Source organism: Seriola lalandi, unplaced genomic scaffold (genome assembly GCF_002814215.2).
Source record: "Seriola lalandi dorsalis isolate HSWRI2012SDOR001 ecotype SW California unplaced genomic scaffold, Sedor1 jcf7180002054682, whole genome shotgun sequence".
NCBI classification, from domain to species: domain Eukaryota; kingdom Metazoa; phylum Chordata; class Actinopteri; order Carangiformes; family Carangidae; genus Seriola; species Seriola lalandi.
In genome coordinates this window covers 2,178,361-2,196,847 of record NW_019525235.1, presented here as the reverse complement: position 1 = coordinate 2,196,847, position 18,487 = coordinate 2,178,361, and the positions used below count along the sequence as shown (strand labels likewise).

Here is an 18,487-nt window from a genome sequence, read left to right as displayed (position 1 = left end):
ATATACTGTGAAGAATTCACCATTGTTTAGTCTAGTAACTGCAAAAACTGGGATTCCCCAAAAGGAAAATTGTGAAACTGATAAACACTGAGATTTCAAAGAGTATCAATAACATGCTATAACTGGCGACATAGCTTTCCGGTGTGACAACTCTCAGTTTCACTGAGGCTGTTCTTAGCACAAGCCATGACTCCAGTGCTGAACAGTATCATGTCTTAGTATACAGTAACTTGCCTGTTGTGCAAACCGTAAAATATATTTAAAAAAATATAGATTTCAAGAAACCGATATTAGCCAAGTGCATTTATTGCTCTGCTGTGGCTTGAATATACTGTGGATTAGTGCTGAAATGATGAAAGCAGAAAGTTGACCCTGTGTTGTTTGGTTTAGCTACAGGTTAACACGGCTTCAATTTTGAGAACTTGAGCGTGGACCAAAGCGTGAACTACATGGCGACCAAGCTGTGGGGATTAGGAATGGCACAAGCCTCTGTCACTGCAAAGCACAACTTCCAGCGCTGCAATTAGGACACCTAGCATGCTAGAGATGCATACGGTTGATGACAAGTATTACTATAGCATGTGTGCTGTGTGTTGAGACTTGACTTCTAGTACATCACGTGATTGAACAAAATTGGTGAAATATTCAAAGCATGAAGCCATTTTAATATGTCCGCACAATTATTTCAGACAGAAAATTCTAGAGGTCTTGTGTATGATTTTGTGCACATTTTCCTGTAATCTAGCTCAACATCAATGGCAATCTTTGGAAAAGCTGAGATCTTTGAGACAAAGTTTTGGTTTGAAATATGAGTCTGTGGGGTTGAAGAGGGTTAATGACATACGCCACGGTGTAAAAGATCAGGCTGGAAAGGTGCATCTGGAGTTCACACCTGCGTCCCTGTGCAGGAAACTGACATGTAACAGGAAGTGTCTTTAATGGCAACCAATAGAAAAACAAAAAGAAGAGCTTGAGGAGTAGATATAAGTGAACAGAGAGAGCATGAGAAACCCAAATCCTAAAATATTTTTCTCTTTTGATTCATGCGGACCATGTGGCTTCTTCTGCCAAATGGAAATTTTGCAGTCAAAAGTTGTAGATGCACGACCTTTGTGGAAACTTGATTATAGCTATAATAGAGTGGTTTGCTAATTAGTCTGAAATCATGAAGTTCAGGACAATAAGAGGAAGAACTCAAGCCGACCACATCTCTGCTTTTCATCATTAATCTACTGAGGTTTTAATGGCTCTGAACAAATGCCAAGAGTTAACCAGACAAACATCCTCCTGGTCCTCGGGACTGGAGGGAGAGAGAGGGTGAGTAGTGGATGGGCACTTCCAGTTAAACACATGGCTTCAGTTTCTCCTCTCCACTGTGTGGCCTGGCCTTGCATGAGACCAAATATCTCAAACAACCAAATATGGTGTTCATTAGGACGACTCATTGTATTGTGTTAGCCACCTTTAACCATCGTTTACACACTCTGCCCCCGTATGCTGCTGACACAGAGACAGGCTGGGCTACAGGGCGAAGTACTGCATCACCTGAGTAAAAAAGCTCAAGTCTGACTTATTGCCAGCAGACCAACAAACCATCTACACGAGGTTTCACAAAAAAAAAAAAAAAAAAAAATGAATGTGAAATCTCATTCTTGACCAAAACATCTAAATGGGAATCTCTGCATACTTCAAGGTCTGGTCTGTGAAGTAAGAGGGGAAAAAAAACACATCCACTATGTCCATATTTGGTCTGGCTAACTTTGCCAAACCCTCCACTAGAACATATTTCTCCAAACATCCACTGACCCCACTGACTGAACTATGAAGGATAATACTGACATCTGCTGGAAAGAATGTAGCATGACCTTTTTTTTTTCTTTCTTTTTTTCCTATTACACTACAACTACATGCATTGATACGAAATAAAAATGATCCTAATTGTACTGGTTGTTTGAAACTCTTTTATTTTTTTGTGAATACAAAAAATACTTTTGTGACCAGATAAATATTATACATACAGCATCAAATCATAAAACTAATGCAGTCTGTTAAAGAAAGCACAACACCGATTCATAACAGAGCTAGTAACTTTTTCTATTTCCGTTAATACTTAGACAAATCAGTAAGACAATATATTTCAGGGTAATTCTGACATTTACTGATAAAAACTAATTTTTTTTTAATAGTGATTAGACAATGAAACAAGGAAGTTATTCGGTCCGACATTTAAGAGGGACTTGGCGTAATGAATTTCAACAATTTCTTGACTTCAAACACAAATTGCCACATGCTCATGGAATGCAGTCTAGTGTTAGTCTTCCGATATGGTCTCTTAATCCTAAGGTATCCACAGATGCCCTTTTATATCAGCATTATAACGTTGTAGGCAGGTAGGTCACCAGCCAAGGCATTGTACTGTATGGCAAAGGACTAGGTGTCAGTTTATTAAGACCCCGATGGGCATTAGACTGGCATAATGTTCTGATCCAGAGAGGAAAAGGCTCAGGCTCCCACCCAGCCTGATCTTCAGCTGCTCACAGGGCAGACTCAAGTAAGGCACTAGTACACAATGCAGACCAGACACTGGCATGGATAGACTGAGATGAACTGCTTAAAATTTCCAATATATTATACATTAATATACTCAAGAAATGAAAAAAAAAAAAAAAATCATTGAATCAGTTTCCTCAATCAGAGCTCGAAGCCATTTCCTTCTAGTTTGTTAGGAGAATGTCCCACATTAAATATAATGGAAGCTTTAAATTGCCTTCTTCAGTGCGTAGGTTTATGAGCAACTTCAGTGCAGAATGTCTGCTTGTTCCATTCAAGAGCCCAAAGCCAAATATCATTGCACACATCCAATCTTCCATCCAATAACAGCACAGGCTTTCATTATTATTATTATCTTCTGCGTAATGTATTGCTATAGACACTCAGTCTAAAGTGAAAATGCCTTTACCAGGACAGGGCAGTGACTAGTGGAAAATAACTGTATGTGAGTGTGTTTGTGTGTGTATGTGTATGTGCAAGTGTACAGTACAGCGGGCACCGAAACCAAACCTGGACAGTGGTAATGGGAGAGGAATTAAAACATGAAGACAAGGGAGAACAAACAATGACAAATAATGTAAACATATATTCCTTACACAGCTCTGTGTATGCGGGGGTTACAGGAAGTGGCATGATGTAAGAGGAGCATGACATATTTGGTCACATACAGTCCAAATTCTGATAAAGAACACAGATTACAACTGTCCGCATCTTAAAGAACTACTTGCTCTTTAGAAAAATTAGTCAAGAATAAATATATTTATAGCTATTGTTGGCCAGTGCTCTGTTTTTTTGTTTTGTCTTTTTACTTGTCATTTAAACCAATCACAACCCCTCATTGTTTGGTGTGACGCTGAACAAGTTAGTTTAATCAGAATCCTTGATTTCCAAAGGTTTACTAGGTTAACAGCAAACCCTAATTTCACATTTTTATTAGTAAAATACAAGTGCCTTTTCACTCTATACTACTCTATTGGTTAGTAGCTTCGTTGATATGTATAGACATTATGGTGCATGCAAGCCAGTGGTGAAATGAGGTACCCCCCCTCCCCTCCTGCCTTTTTCTAAACCATTTGAGGTTTTTTACATATAGAATAGAAGCTATGGACCCTTAGGTTTGTTCTGCCAGTTGCAGAGATATCATCAGTTCATTCCTATTTGCTCTGAACCTTCAACAAGTATAGAACATTCAAAGATTATAGAGGATTTCTGCATTCATAACATCTTCATTTCATGATTGTAACAGTCAGTAATGCTCATGATGCAGTAACACCCACAAAGCAATGATACATTTATCATACAACTTTATCATACTGTCTCGACTTGCTTATATTGACAACTGTAACAGCTTTCTCCTTATTGAATGTCAATGTCATTCACTGACAAATACATACGCACGTGATGCACACACATACACACATACAAATACACTACAGAGCACAGGCACTTGTTTTTTCTCACCAAACAGGCCTGTTTCAAGTGCTGTATATTCCTCGGTTATATGAGAGTAAAGCAGCCATCGGCAACATCATCCCATGACAAGAGGGTCTCATCAGCGCAGCACACATCCTCCCCGCTCAGCCAATCAGCCCTCATCCTCCCTCAACTCGCTGGGCAGGAACTTGTACTGCTGCTGTCGGATCTGAGCCAGCTTCTTGCGGGCTTCCTCCAGCTCCCGCTCCTTCCTCAGCATCTCCTCCTGAGCTGCAATGATCTGAGGAGGACGGGAACAGATGACAGAAAATGTGCCTTTCACTCATCCTAATCCCATTCATGTGGATAGCTTGAAATGAAGAACCTGCGCTGTGCTCAGCTCACACAATACAGCCTGTTAACTCATAGTATGGAAGAAAATGCACCAAAAAGCACTATCCACTGAGAAAGAGTGTCTTACAGTATACAGCAAGAATGATTTAAACATTTCAGTTGCTTAAAAGACGAGATTAAATGTGAAAAGCTTCTGAATTTGGGGGGCAGTGTAAAAATAGGGCTGCCATTTCCACCCCATATGGATGTAAGCACACGTGAATTAAAGAAGATGACACAAACATGAGTGTTCGGGAGTGTAGTGCCAAAACAACCAAAATGTTTCATGTCTTTTCTGTGATTTTTGCACAAAATATAGGCCTACTAGGCCTTTTCTGTGTGGTTCATATTTACAATAGATATTGGTATATGTACATACATATTTCAATACAGAAATATTCATATTGTTATTATTATAAAAATGAATAACAGCAGTAAGAATAGTTCGGATTAGGCTATAATAGTTTTGAAAAAATAAAGAATTTCCCTAGAAAAAAATCTAATAATAGATTTATTGTTTGGTCTAAGAGTATAAAGTGTTTAAAGAAACAATGTTGTCCACAGCTCCCTCTGTGTAACAGTGATCAGACATGTACGAGACAGCAAGTCTCACTGGTCAGACAGAGAAAGTGACAAGCTAAAGCCCTGAAGGGGTGAACCACTGACTGAGACCGAAACTTAATCAATCAAGATGAAAACTAAAGCTTCCTGTAGCACCCTGGGGGTGGGTGGGACACACTCACATCAATTACTGTCCAATCTTTCCAAAGATGAAAAGGAAGCAAGTTATCTGCTGTTACAGAAAGATGCTAAAAGTCTTCAAGAGATGTGATGTTTTGCAACTGTGGGTGTCTGGTAAACCTGGTAAACATCTTTGAAATGAAGCTGATGAGCTGTTTATCCACAGCAGCTCATCACAATTTCATAAAAAGCGCTGTGGCATTTTGGCAGATCAGGGAGAGGTGCAAACGTTCAGTGAAAAGGGCAAACCACACAATAGGGATCATTTTTGTTGCAGGTCTCTCATAAAGATCTGTCAGGATTTTGTCTCACCTGAGCTATGCCTCCAACAAATTTGGTCTTTACCACCACACTATCATCTTCATTCTTGTCAAACGCTGCTTTCTGAGCCGCCTTCACCAGGTTGTCTGACGCTCGCTTCACCGCATTGCCGGCAGCCTTTCGAACAGATAATCTCAAAGTTAGCACGCACACAATCCACGTACACACATGGATACATTGAGACTGTTGGTCAGTTTTACCTGTAGTCTCCTCATGGCTTCAGAATCCTGGTCTGCCTTCACCTTGCAGGCCACCAGCAGCTGAGCTGTGGAAGCCGCGACCTGTTTGGCTGAAGAGATGAGCTTCTCCTCGCTGGCGTGACCCTGAACTGAGGCGTTAGCCGCCTCACACAGGTTACTGGTGGCTGCTGCTACCATACGCGCCTACAGCAAGCAACAAATTCACATGTGCTCATTTTGTTTGATATATTGTTTTAATCTGGGTTAACACGTAGCAAGTTTATAAGAGTAAATGTTCATTGAAACTTACCGCTGATATAAGACCCTGTGACCACTGGCCGTCATCCACTGCATTGGCGAGATTGGATCCCACCTGAGGCATGGTTTGAGGAAATTTTTTTAAAAATATTTGATCACATTATTAGATATTGTGTTTTGTATTGTGTCTGAGTGAATGTGTAGACTGACCTTTCCTTGTGCCACTAGTTCTCTCTGAGCTGCCGATGCAGATTTAACAAGAGCACTAGTTGCTGCAGCGATGGACTTTGCGGCCTCTAAGATCTGCTCCTCAAAATCCAGTGTCTCATCTGCCTGCTGGAAGGAAGACCACATGTCAGCAAGGGCCGCCACGATTGTCGATGTCAGATTTGCGCTACATGATTATCGTGGCCAAAACAATTCACAATAATGATATTATCGTGGTATCTGCAGAAATTTGGGCGCAGGAGAAGGAATAACAATACTATTAGTCATATTCATCTTTAACTTTACTTATTGTGTGTATTGTCTCTTTTCTGGCAAATGAATTAGACTCAAATACGAGTATAGCGACGGGAAGAGAGAGTCTGTAACCAAAACTGTACAAGAGCACACATAAAGTCAACCAGATGACAGGATCCACAAGGCCTACCGTGTGCCATCACAATGTTATCATAGGTGCATTATTAACACAACATCAATACTACATTTTTTTAAAAATATCACGGTTACCGTCAGCACCAGTATATCATGAGAATTTAGACAACACTATAGAAAAGATTGTCTGTAACAATTTGCTTATGTTGTCTGAAATTTCCAAACATGAAGGTCTAAATATTATTTTCTCTAGAAATCATTTATTTCTCTATTCATTTATTGACCTAAAATTAGTAGAATTTATTCATATTACGACTACAAAAATAATTCAAAATAAAATAAAATAAAAAAAACACTAAATGCTAGTTTTTGATTACAGAATCTCCCTCATAGTTTCTTAAAAAATAACCCAATCCCCAGAAAAGTGTTCAAGTTTATCCGTACATAATCAAAAAGCAAAAATTTTCAGTGACAACAGAGTGGGATCTAAATCAATTCCCCGTTTCCCAAACCTGAACTAAATACCAGTATGAAGATCAGAGTATATGAGTTCAGGGGTCAGTTAACAATTGGCCATCTCTGCCTCAGGAGTCAACAGCATTTGATAGACCTCCATAAACACATAAGGCACACGTGGCTGGAGACAGGGCGGGACACTGTAGGAATATGTTTGATATATAGTTGGACTGAATAACAACCTAATATATCAAACATATCAGACAGAGCCCTGCAGAGAAGGCTTCCAGGTCTACAACGACTCAGAGGGGGGTGGGGGAAGGAGGGGAGGGGCGCAGGGCAGGGAAGCATGCTGGGAGCAGAAGAACCACCACCCTCTCCTTACAGGGTGGGAGGGATGAAGGGAGAAGGAGAATCCAAGCTGCTCTAGACAGATAAATAAATGTTTGATACACCTACACAATCTGATAGATTATATGGCGGCTACCTGAAGCTGTATCAGTAGCTCTTCATCAACTCTGTCTCAGAATAAAATTTACTTTTGAATTAAAAATCGTATAAATTGCTTCTCTGTTTTTGTGTGAGAGACATTTTGTGGACTGCAAAACTTGCAAAAGCTTTAAGACACAGCCCTTTGTGGTAAAATCATTTTTTTTAGATTTAATTTTTATTTCTACATCTGAACACAAATTAGGGGTGGGCAAAACCGGATTGGTAGTAGGGCATAGTTGAAAGTTAAGTGGTACCCCCCCTTTAAATGCTATTTGGTGGAGTTGCTTCCTGTTACATCACTAGAGGGAGACACTGACATCTAAAAGAGGAAAAGCCTTTCACTCTCTAATCCCCTTTTCATAAACGCAGTCTGTAGCTGTGGAATTATACTATGAGACAGAGCATTATATGGTCTTTATTAAAACTGGGGTAACCTAAATATGCAATCCCTCACATCAAACAGAGGGTGGAAGTGACAATCACTGTGTACAGGAACGGGGTTAGAAAAGGGGGAAAGCACTACAGGCACACAAGGAGGAGCACTAGGATCCAACTATTCAGTCTCCAGAGACAGATAAACAAACAACACAATCATCATGCAGTAGCACACCACACACACACACAGTCCTATATTGCATACAGAACAATGTAATAATAATTTCACTTTCCAAAGGCACTATCACTACCATCTCCCATCTTTTTGCCTATTGTCTCTGCATTTTATGTGGTAAAGTTGGTTTGTTTTTTAGGCAACACCACGGCATGGGGGAGATGAATAACAGGCTGAAAAAGCCTCCCTGAGTTTGGTTTAGAAATGAGGAACACTGCAATAAAACAAAGGAAATAAGTTCAATAAGACAGAGGCCCACTCTTTCAGATAGGGTCACAACAGTTCATCACACATTTGAACTCGTTCCAACATAAGCTTGAAGACCCAGCAGTGTAATTGCGTCTCCTGGCAACGCAACTCAAAATAATGTCCAAAAGTGCGTTTGAAGAAAGTTTTCCAAGCGTTGTATGTTAGCTCACTAGGCCAGCTGTCTGACTCAACACAGTGTTTGCAACACAGAGAACATTTTTTTTTTTCCTTTCCTTTAATGATATCAAGAAACCAGCTCAGTGACGGGAAAAGATGACCCCACCTCAAAGTCAGTTTCACCTTTTCCTACCTTCGGCCCACACGGACTCCCTGCTGATTAATCGCAAAGAGCTGTGCGTGGGTTTGTGTGGGTGGGAAGGATTGAGAGGGGCACTTATACCTTGGGCTTGGCCCTGGGTTTCAGCTGCTCTAGTTTCTTGGCTGCAGCTTCAATGGACGCTGCTGCTCCAAGGAGCTCAGTCTCAGCGATGACAGTTGGGTCCTCGGGGTCCACACACTCTGATCCTGAAAAAAGGATCGACACATGCCCAGATGTTGGTTACAGCATACTTATCTAGCACAGACTCACAAAGGAAACACCAGCGCAATAATTCTGGTGATAACATTTTATTTTATGTCAACAATGAGGTTTGGGGTCAACATTAAACTTGAACCAGATGTTCTTTTTCATGCACTCATTCAAACAATCCAGGCATCACAGAAATGCTAAATCTCAGTTTCCTTCAACAGCAGCCGAGTTCATGAGGTCTGTACACGCCAAAGAACTGTTTGCAATATGACAGTGATGTCTCAAAGTTAAATAAAATGAACGAAAACTTCGAAGAAATGCACATTTGATGGATCTTTGTCTTTTTATAGGTTTTTAAGTGCCCATAAACTGGAGATGTTTGCGAACAGCTTGGTAAAGCAGATGGAACGATGTTTTCATGGATTATGTCGAGCTCTGGGGAAATCTGTTCTGCACCCCCACCCCCGAAGCCGTCTATTCCTCTACCCCCTTCTGACTCTATGAAAGGTGATCTGAGGGAACAAAACACACCATATCCCACTTACCTCCATCTGAGGCGGCAAGGAAAGAGCAGGGGAGAGAGAGGGAGAGAGCACATGGGACATTAGATAGGTGAAGTGGATAGCCCCACTGGGTCTCAGGCTATACGCTGAAATCTAATTCTCGTCGAAACACAATCTATTACGCCTGTCAGATGTGGCACTGCAGTTTCTACAGGAAACACTCCAGTATATTTGTGTCATAACCATCATATAGAGCTTCATTTGGAACAATTTGCCGGGCAATCACTCCACGGCATGATTTCAATATTCTAAAGTGATTTTCATGACCTATCTTTATTAGGGACGCAGACAGGTTTGGTGGCTTCACTCAGTAACGCTATAATATTATCCATGCAGAAGAGGATTAGGGCTCCTTTGACTAATCTCCAACATCGCCACAATCCTGTCGTGTGTTTTTTTTTTTTTTTTTTACATTTTATTATATTGGATTGGCTTCTAATGGGAATCCCCTTGCATTTAATTTCACTATATGCTGCAATTTCAGCTCTCCCAGTTTTAAACTGCAGTGCACATACTGTCTCACAGTCATTTTAAAATTAAAAAATCTGCTGCCAACGGTTTTTGGAAAGCACAGAAGCTTCTGTAAAATTCATGCCTCCGAATAAAATAACATAATACTGTTATATAGAGTACGAAAGACTTGGAGTGCTAAATATATACAACTTTCATGTGTGTTAAATGTTCCATAAAATCCTGACATCACTGAGAAACGGGGTCACGGGTAACTAAAATTTGTCAAGCCAAACTCTTGTTTGTGTGCGCTGCGTAAGAGTGTGTGACAGTGTACATCAGCAGTGTGTGTGGCCTCACCTTTCATGGCCTCAGCTGTCTGGACGAGCTCTGTCACACACGCCGCCACATGCTTCGAGTGTACGGCCAGCTGCTGCTTCTGCTCCGGCGTGGGTCTCTGCAACACCTGAAAACACACGAGCCCAACACGTGGACAGGCGCACACACACACACACACACACACACACACACACGGCTTACAAACATCTATATCTGTTCCGCTGTCCTTCAAACCGACCTAGATCATAAATGATGTGAAAATGAACTCACTAATAACTGCGACTAAAAATAACTGACTTGACTTGAAATTCATGCACTCCCTTCCAGTGAGTCTATTGTTGGCTCGTTATTATTATTTTTTTTTTTACATTTGGTTTGGTTCTGAGAAAGTTAACTAGTAAAGTAGCAACAGTATAATTTTTTCTTCTCTTTCTTTCTCTGAGACCACAAATTATAAAACACGGTACTGTTAGTGGGCAAATATCCATATCCCATTTGCTAGAATTAACATGATGTACCTGTAACTAATTATGCAAATGAGGTGATTCATTAAGCATTAACTAGCAAACATGTAAGTGTGACTTACATGTCAACACACCTGTCTTCATACAACACATGGGGAATGTTATAATGAACTAAGGAATTTCATAAAAAATGTGTTTTGCTCATTAATATGCAAACGTATGCAACAAGCTGCTCAGAAATTAAATGTCTAAATAAACACGGATGCAGACACACAGACTGCAGACATAGAGGCAAATTTAAAAGCCTTCAGTCCTGTTATTCATGTTTAAGAATAGTAGTCATTCATAAGACTTTCTTTCCATTATCAGTTCATGGTCATGTTACAGTAAATGGAGAGTATGAGTGACAGGAAGCCAGGAGAGATTTGTCAAGCATCACAGGGTAAAATCTTGTCGATAAGACTTGTGAGATTTCACATGGTAATAGTAAAGACCAGAATCCACTCATCCATAGCTAGAGACATATGCATGCACACATACACAAGCCACCTCCATTATATATTTATTTATGACACATGCTTCTGACTCATTCTAACCTGCAGCACTTGCTCCAGAAGGTTGATGTATCCACTGGTGCACTCATAGCCGTACTGCAGGGCCCTCACCCTCAGTTCCTCCCCCACTTCTTGGTGGTGTGCTGCTTGCTGCAAGGGTGAGAAAACACATTTAAAAACACATTTAAAAACAGATACAGTCATTTTTCCCAGTGGAACGTTGAAATTTAAGACAGGTCCTAATATCACAGTGAAAATGTGTTAGGTCTGGAATAGGCAACATATACTTTTACTTGTGCAGATGAACTTAGTAACAATCACAAATCAAATATATAGCTAATAAAATCTCTTAATTCTTCACTAATTTGTTTGTAATGCCTCGGTTTTCTTTTCTTTCCTCTGTTTCATCTTGTTGCAGCTGCTCTACGGTCGCTGAAGGACATGCTGACTTAAAAGTGACTGAGTCACTACCAGCGGGAGCAGCCATAAAGTCCACTAGACTCTAATGTCCTATCTGCTCTCAGCAGGCTGGGCTCACATGTTCCCTGGCAGCCTGGTGCTGTCTGTGTGAGGCCTGTTCTGGCAGGGCTGTGTGGATTAGCACCTTGCAGGTAGTCAACATATCGGAGATGGCTTTGCGGCTCAGGTTGGCAGTGGCGATCACGTCCTCCTGCTGGGCAGAGTTGCCTGCAGCCACTGCCTTGGCCGTTGCTATGGTGATGCCCTTTGTCATGCGGATGAACTCCTCGGGCGTGGTGGGCTTGTCTGGGATGTCCTTGGACTGGAACACCTGACATGATGATGAAGCGCAGACGCAGGTAGTTGGTTATAGACACGGACAGGGGCTCGGATACGTTAATATAGATGGGAAAATTCTCATAGAAGTGCACAGAAAGTGTAATCAGTCTAAACGGAAAATCCTGATATGGGTAGCAGTATAATTAGTAGTTAGGTAGACTGTGTTGAATTTGGCTTTGGCTGCAGCTCTTGGTAAAGCCTCCTCTCAGGCTGGGGGTCCTCTGATAAGGATTAGCAGTAAATTACAAAAAAACAAGCTCTTGAAATCTCCCTCCTGTTTCCTGCCTGCTACCCAAACCACGATAAGAACAAGAGCTGTGAGAAACCTGCAGGGGCTGAGAGGGAAGGAGCTGGACAGACAATAAAGGAAAAAGAAAGAACAAAAAGCTCCCCTGTTTTGTTCAGAATAATAGACATAGATATCCCTGACCCTCTTTGGGCCAGCTTCGCAGAGAGGCTGTGTCTCATCAGTTGACTCCCAATAGACCACAGAAGAAGTGGTCCGGCCTGTCAGGCACTCTTACTGTCAGCTCCTGCTTGATGCACTCAATGGTGGCCTCCAGTGCCCTCGTCCCGCGAGTGGCTTCATCCTCCACTGCCTTCACTGTTTTTAGAAGAGACGTCACGTTGGTCACCATGACCTGTCAAATAGAAGGGAGTAATAATGAGGCTCAGACCAGGAGGTGGAGCTCTTTCTCCTCGGCTGCAAAAAATATCATATTGTAGAATAATAACATTTTCCTCCCTCTTCACTGATTCCATTACAGTGAATAATGGCTACATGTGCTGAAGATGCTTATCAAATGAAAATTAAACAATCAGCTGCTGAAGAAGGACTGAGAGATTTATTTAAAAATGAAAAGAGGCTGATTTAGTACTGGTAATAAAATTTATGCAATGACACCTAGGATGGAAAAATACAGTTCATGGTGACACATTCTGTTCTGTCTGTGCTGCATTCAGCAAAGTGTATATTATTAGGTTTGGAATTTGAGCACCATGATTGCCAGGAGTTTGAGAGGGTCCCATTTGGAGGTCACCATATGTTGGAAGAACAAAAACAATCTGTCAACATGACCAGGTCCATGGGTGGCCCTAATTCCATTTAGATGAGAAAACATTACACACCCCAGGCAGCACTTAGACTTACATGCTGCGGTTGGGATGATAGTTGTGAGTAAAATAAATAAATTAACCGAGGAAGTTTGCAGAAGGTTTTGTAGACTAGAAAATCGGGAGGTTGACAGTTATCTGAGGCTCTATCACTGATTCAGTACTTTGATTTTTGTTTCTCTATGGCAGTGACCGAAGCTGCAAAAAGGTTACAAAATGTCTGATCTCAGGTTTTTATTCCTCGGCAGGTTGGCAGCTGGAAAAGTGGTAATGACAACCAAGAGGAAAATGAAAACTCTCACCTCTTTTGTGTATGCACAGTATGGTTCACATTCTCCCAGGCCTGTGGCCGAACCTGGAAGTTTTCTGTGATCCAGTGTTCATAAGAAAAAATGTATTCGTACACTGTCTGAAACTCTTATTACACTTGGTATTTTCTTTATATTTCATATATTCTCCATGTTGTAATTCTGCTACTGCTATTTATTGCTACTTTGCACATACATCTCCTTTTGCATGTGTGTGTAGTTTGGAAGAGGAACCCTTATTGTGCTGCTTTTCACCTCCACCTAGGAGGTTATGTTTTCACAGCATGTATGTTTATTTATTCGACAGCAGGATTATGCAAAAGTACTGAACTGATTTGCACCAAACATGGCGGAGGGGTGGGGACCAGGGAAGAGGCCATTACATTTTGGTGCGGATCTAGTTAAAGGGGCGGATTCAGGAATTTTTTTTTTGTTTTTTTGTTTTTTTAAATCACTTTCCTTAACATTGCAAGATATTTTCAACATTTGTAGAAAATCATACATATTCATGGTGTTGAGATCTATGAGTTTATATAATTTTGTGCAGATGCAGATAATAATCCAGATGTGGTGGAAGAGACTGAACGACTGTTCGGCCTTCGTGGAGGTATGTGCTCGACTGACAGTTACACCACTTACAGTTCTCAGCAAAGCAGATTAGGTCTAGCTCTTTCTCTCGCTCTCTCACACACACATACACTCACACACATACACACACACACACACACACACACACACACACACACACACACACACACACACACAAACACAAATGCATACACAAAATATACATCTTCGTAACGATTCCTCTCCCACATACAGATTAGACAGAAAAAGTGAATAAATACACACCCAGATAAGAACAGGTCATATCCTTCCTGTAAAACAGCCACACACTGTGCTACCAGATACAGCAGCAAAACAAAGAGAGCGTTTGTGCAATACATATCTACCTGCTGTATCCTCTCGGCGAGAAAGCATCAGCTGAAAAATAATTACAGGTACACAGCTAAACCAGATATGACAGTCGTTTGTTTGAGCGGTCTATCCTTTACCTTGGCAGCGCTCTTCAGCTGATACATGGACGGGTCGTCAGCTGGCTTCCCCGCGGCACATTTGGTGGCACCGATGAGTTCGGCCAGAGCCTTGGCCACATCACGCACCGCATTTATCAGAACCACCTGAGGAGATAGAGCTGGAATCAATACGGCACAATGGTCAGAGTATAGGTTTATCAGTCTTTCCCCGGGGAGAGGATTTAACACTGCAGCCCTTATCACTCCCAACTAGTCATGATACTTCAGACTTAGTGCAGGGCAGAGATAGAGGCATACACACAGGGGAAAGAGGAGACACAATATGTATTGGATGAAACCTCAATTACGCAGAGAATATAACGCTGGCTGTACAGACAGATAGAAGTCATTCATTGTAAATGACTGATATTAGAGAATAGTGTAATGACAAAGAATCGTAATAGCAGAACAAAGCTCTGTGCTGCTAAATTAAAAAGTAATAACTGAGCTTAGTTAAAGATTTTAATCTTTTAGAAAATTAAAGCATACAACTGTGGCTACTTATGGCTAAAACATCTGTGCCTCTATTAGCCATTCTGTAGTCTAAATGTGCTTTGGATTTACATCACCTGTGTCTCGGGGTCCTCAGAGCCCATGCTGGTGGCTCCTAGTTTGACCACCTCAGTGAGCTGGGTGATGGTCTTGGCTGAGGACTGGGCAGCCTGCGCCAGTCTCTCCTGGCTGGATGCGGCTCCAGCGACCAGCAGCTTGGTGTCCTCCACCAGCGCCTTGGCTGTCTTCAAGATGCTCTCCCTGAGGGACGGGACACATTGTGTCACAATCTGCTCCACAGTCACACTCAAATACCAGCAATATGAAAGGAAGCTGTTGCTTTTCTGAACAGAATGCGTGTTTAGTACGAACAATTTTCAATTTGCATTCATTATGTGAAATGCAGCTCAATATTCTGCACTACTGGCAAACTGCTCTCTTCCTGAGTGAGTCATCAAAAGAAAAAAAAAAAACAGGTCCGGTGTTGCAGTATAAAACCTAGCAAATGAAATCTTGAAACCCATTAATCTATGGCCTGTTTTTAACATCATCAAATGTTGCTCTTTTTAGTGATTTGAGGTTTTCATTTAACACCGTGTCTTGCTCTGCTTCATTTGTTTGTGGCAAGGTCATTGCACCTGTGGTCAGCAAAAGACTCTTCATTCTCAGGGTTCAGTGTTCCAGCTGAGGCGAACATGATGGTGGTGTCCAGGTCAGCGATGATGCCAGAAACAGCACTGGCTGCTGTGATACAGGCCTGGGTGCCTTTGTTCCCCGCCTGTAGTGCTGACAGGACCAAGGACACCTGGAACATGTGAAGCACAGCATTAGATATGCAGAGAAATCCTTCAAACATGCTGTTTTTAGAGGTGTAAAAACACCTATAAATAACCCCAGTTTCTGCATGCATTGCAAGTGTTTAATGATTAAACAGCAATTTTTCCTTTTTATAAAATGTTGTTGTAGCGTTTATGAAGCAGGTGAGTGAGGCTGCAAATGTTTAGAGTGGAAGATCTGGACAGAGCTGGATTAAAGCAGGAAGCTGGGACTAAGAGGAGAGAGCAGGGTTAAGCATGCATTAAATCAGAGTCTGCTGCACAATCACATTAAGTCAATGAGCCTGACTCTGCAAACCACACAACTCCCTTGAAGACTGGCATCTGCCCATCCCTCATAAACAAATGGAAAGTCTTGAGAGGTTAATTTCAACAAGGCGCACGTTTCAAGTATTAACAAGCGCCACACCACAAATTATTCAAGTTTGATATGTTCCCTGAACCAAATCATAGCCTCAGAGTAGAGATAAATTCTGATGTGTGAGCAGCATTGACTAGCTGCTGCCAGGGTCACAGCAGGGAGACACTAGTACTATTATTAACTGCACAGTGTGAGGGTGGTCAGGAGGGCATGCTCTCGTGACCTGCATCATTGGTACAATAATACAGTAAAGTCCCGTTTATTACCACCTAAAATAGCATATGTTAAACCTCTATTCTTTTGACTGTATACTAGTTCAAAATTAAAGCTGAGGCCATACATTAAAAAATAATGAATAATAATCAGAATATAAAGCATACCTGTTAGCAATAGTCTAGTGACATCTTCTCAAGTTTTGCAGTTGCACGCACTTATATGTTCTCAATCACTTTATTTAAACAGGAATATACTGTATATATGGCAGCAGTGCTGAGAAATGCATGAAATATTTTCATAAAAATGCTAATGCCGAGTTGATGCTGCCACCAAACTTCAAACAGCAGCGATGGCAAATTATGACAGCAAAAATAGACTCTCCTTAAAAAGTCAAAATTAAAAAAAAAAAAAAAAAAAAAGCTTCCTTCTGCAAGAGAGTTAGAGATGCTTTACCAGTTTTCTGTCCACACAGCTTACCTTCTCTGTGACTGCGCGGGCACACTCAATGAGCTCCCTTTTGGAGAAGCTGTCAGTGGGGCTGAGCTGCAGGGCTCCAGCCTTCTGGACCAGGTAGATACAGCCATGGCCCAGCTCTTGCACCCGTGACTTTATCTGGAAACCGACCTGAAAGCATAACCAGGCATCCATCTTCTCATTTGTGTCAATGTGCTACACAACCACAATCATATCCTAAACTGGCATGTCTCTTATCCAGCCCGTGGATGAAAATGATTTGAAGCACCCTCAGAGAGGGAATGCTGGCACTACACCTTTAATTTCCAGACTGAGATTCATGGGTGGGTGGTACTTCATTATAAGCATCACTATAGGCTTTTAGACTTGTAGAGGCACAATGTCGCTATGGTAACCAGCAGGGTTTCCAGCAGCCTGTTATATACAAGGTATTGATAAGAGTTGTGTGCTTATTAGTGCAATGTTTCCACACACTGCTGGCCTCTGGACTATGCAGCAAAGCTTTAAGAAAGGAATATGTGGGGGTGTGGGGGTGGGGGGGTTATGTTTGATCTCACACTGTCAGGAGCAGCCTCACAAATGTGTGAGTGAATATATCCGAAAGCGTTTTTGGTGTAAAATGCAGAGCTACAATAGTAACAATAGTAAAGAGATATATGGCATGATGTGTTAAATATTTCATTCAGTTCAAGTATGTAATTTCCCCCTACATCCTCTATAGAGGACAGAGGGCATGGCCTCTCACCTCCTCTGGCTCTGCGGTGGCTGCGGCAAGGCGTCCTTGGTGTGAAAGCTGTCCATAGTCCACCGTCACCTGAGAGGCAAGGCCACCGAGCTCTTCAGGGCAAGTTACCGACTTGGTCATCTGACGACAGAGAGAACATACATCATCAGCAGAAGCAGATTAATGTTTCTCCAGCCCTACTGGCAAATATTGTCATTGTAGATTGGAAAAGTAATGGAAAACACACAGTCAGGCACAGATATCCCAGCACATTAGTGCACTTACCATCTCCTGTGCAGTGATGGCGATGGCCTTGGAGAACTTTACCATGGTGGTCTGGTAGTCCACAAAGGAGCCCTCAGGTTCAGGGGGTGTTCCTTCATCCAGCTGTGAAGATCAACCCTTTAGTACTTTCTCTATTTCAAGGCTTACAATACAATACATTTATACATTAGGGCTTTGCACAAGGTACTACTAGGTGGGACCGTTGTTTTTGTTTGGTACCATTTCACAATAAGGCTTACTATTCCTACTATACAACTATTCCACTGTTTTTAATAGTGATCTGACAGCTCTGTTAAACCTTTGGTAAGAATCTGTGAATTTTGGCATAATCCACATTGTGGATAATCAATTCATAATCATTTCTTCATTCTGTATTATATTATAAATGCATTTTAGATATTAGTATGAAGATATCAAAATGCTAAATATAAGGAGCTTTTGGTTCGCTAGGTTGTCAGCGCACAATGAAGTGAAGGATTACCTTGGTCGATCATCTGCTTATTTCTCTTGCTTTGTTTTTTGATGCAGGTTCCATAAAGGAACCATCCCACTGACTTTCTGATCCCCCTAAGACGGCTTTAGACCAAATTACATCCCAACCATTAAATCAGTCTTTTTATACATAGATAAGTATTATCATATATAT

General features: G+C 41.4%; 1 protein-coding gene across 3 annotated transcripts in view; it reads right to left on the bottom strand.

Moving 5' to 3' along the window:
* Positions 1 to 1,947: 1,947 nt before the first annotated feature.
* Positions 1,948 to 18,487, bottom strand: part of tln2b (talin 2b) — an 80,481-nt gene continuing 63,941 nt past the window's right edge. For all 3 annotated transcript variants that reach the window (XM_087178312.1, XM_087178311.1, XM_087178313.1), the window contains exons 42-57: positions 17,842 to 17,943; positions 17,578 to 17,697; positions 16,836 to 16,982; positions 15,584 to 15,750; positions 15,023 to 15,206; positions 14,433 to 14,558; positions 12,481 to 12,597; positions 11,763 to 11,948; positions 11,201 to 11,308; positions 10,162 to 10,267; positions 8,660 to 8,784; positions 6,066 to 6,191; positions 5,908 to 5,970; positions 5,619 to 5,801; positions 5,410 to 5,535; positions 1,948 to 4,264 (exon numbers count right to left, since the gene is read on the bottom strand). In XM_087178312.1, the coding sequence (XP_087034438.1) occupies positions 4,136 to 4,264; positions 5,410 to 5,535; positions 5,619 to 5,801; positions 5,908 to 5,970; positions 6,066 to 6,191; positions 8,660 to 8,784; positions 10,162 to 10,267; positions 11,201 to 11,308; positions 11,763 to 11,948; positions 12,481 to 12,597; positions 14,433 to 14,558; positions 15,023 to 15,206; positions 15,584 to 15,750; positions 16,836 to 16,982; positions 17,578 to 17,697; positions 17,842 to 17,943 (2,115 nt within the window). In that variant the 3' untranslated portion in view covers positions 1,948 to 4,135. The remainder of the gene's footprint in view (positions 4,265 to 5,409; positions 5,536 to 5,618; positions 5,802 to 5,907; positions 5,971 to 6,065; positions 6,192 to 8,659; positions 8,785 to 10,161; positions 10,268 to 11,200; positions 11,309 to 11,762; positions 11,949 to 12,480; positions 12,598 to 14,432; positions 14,559 to 15,022; positions 15,207 to 15,583; positions 15,751 to 16,835; positions 16,983 to 17,577; positions 17,698 to 17,841; positions 17,944 to 18,487) is intronic.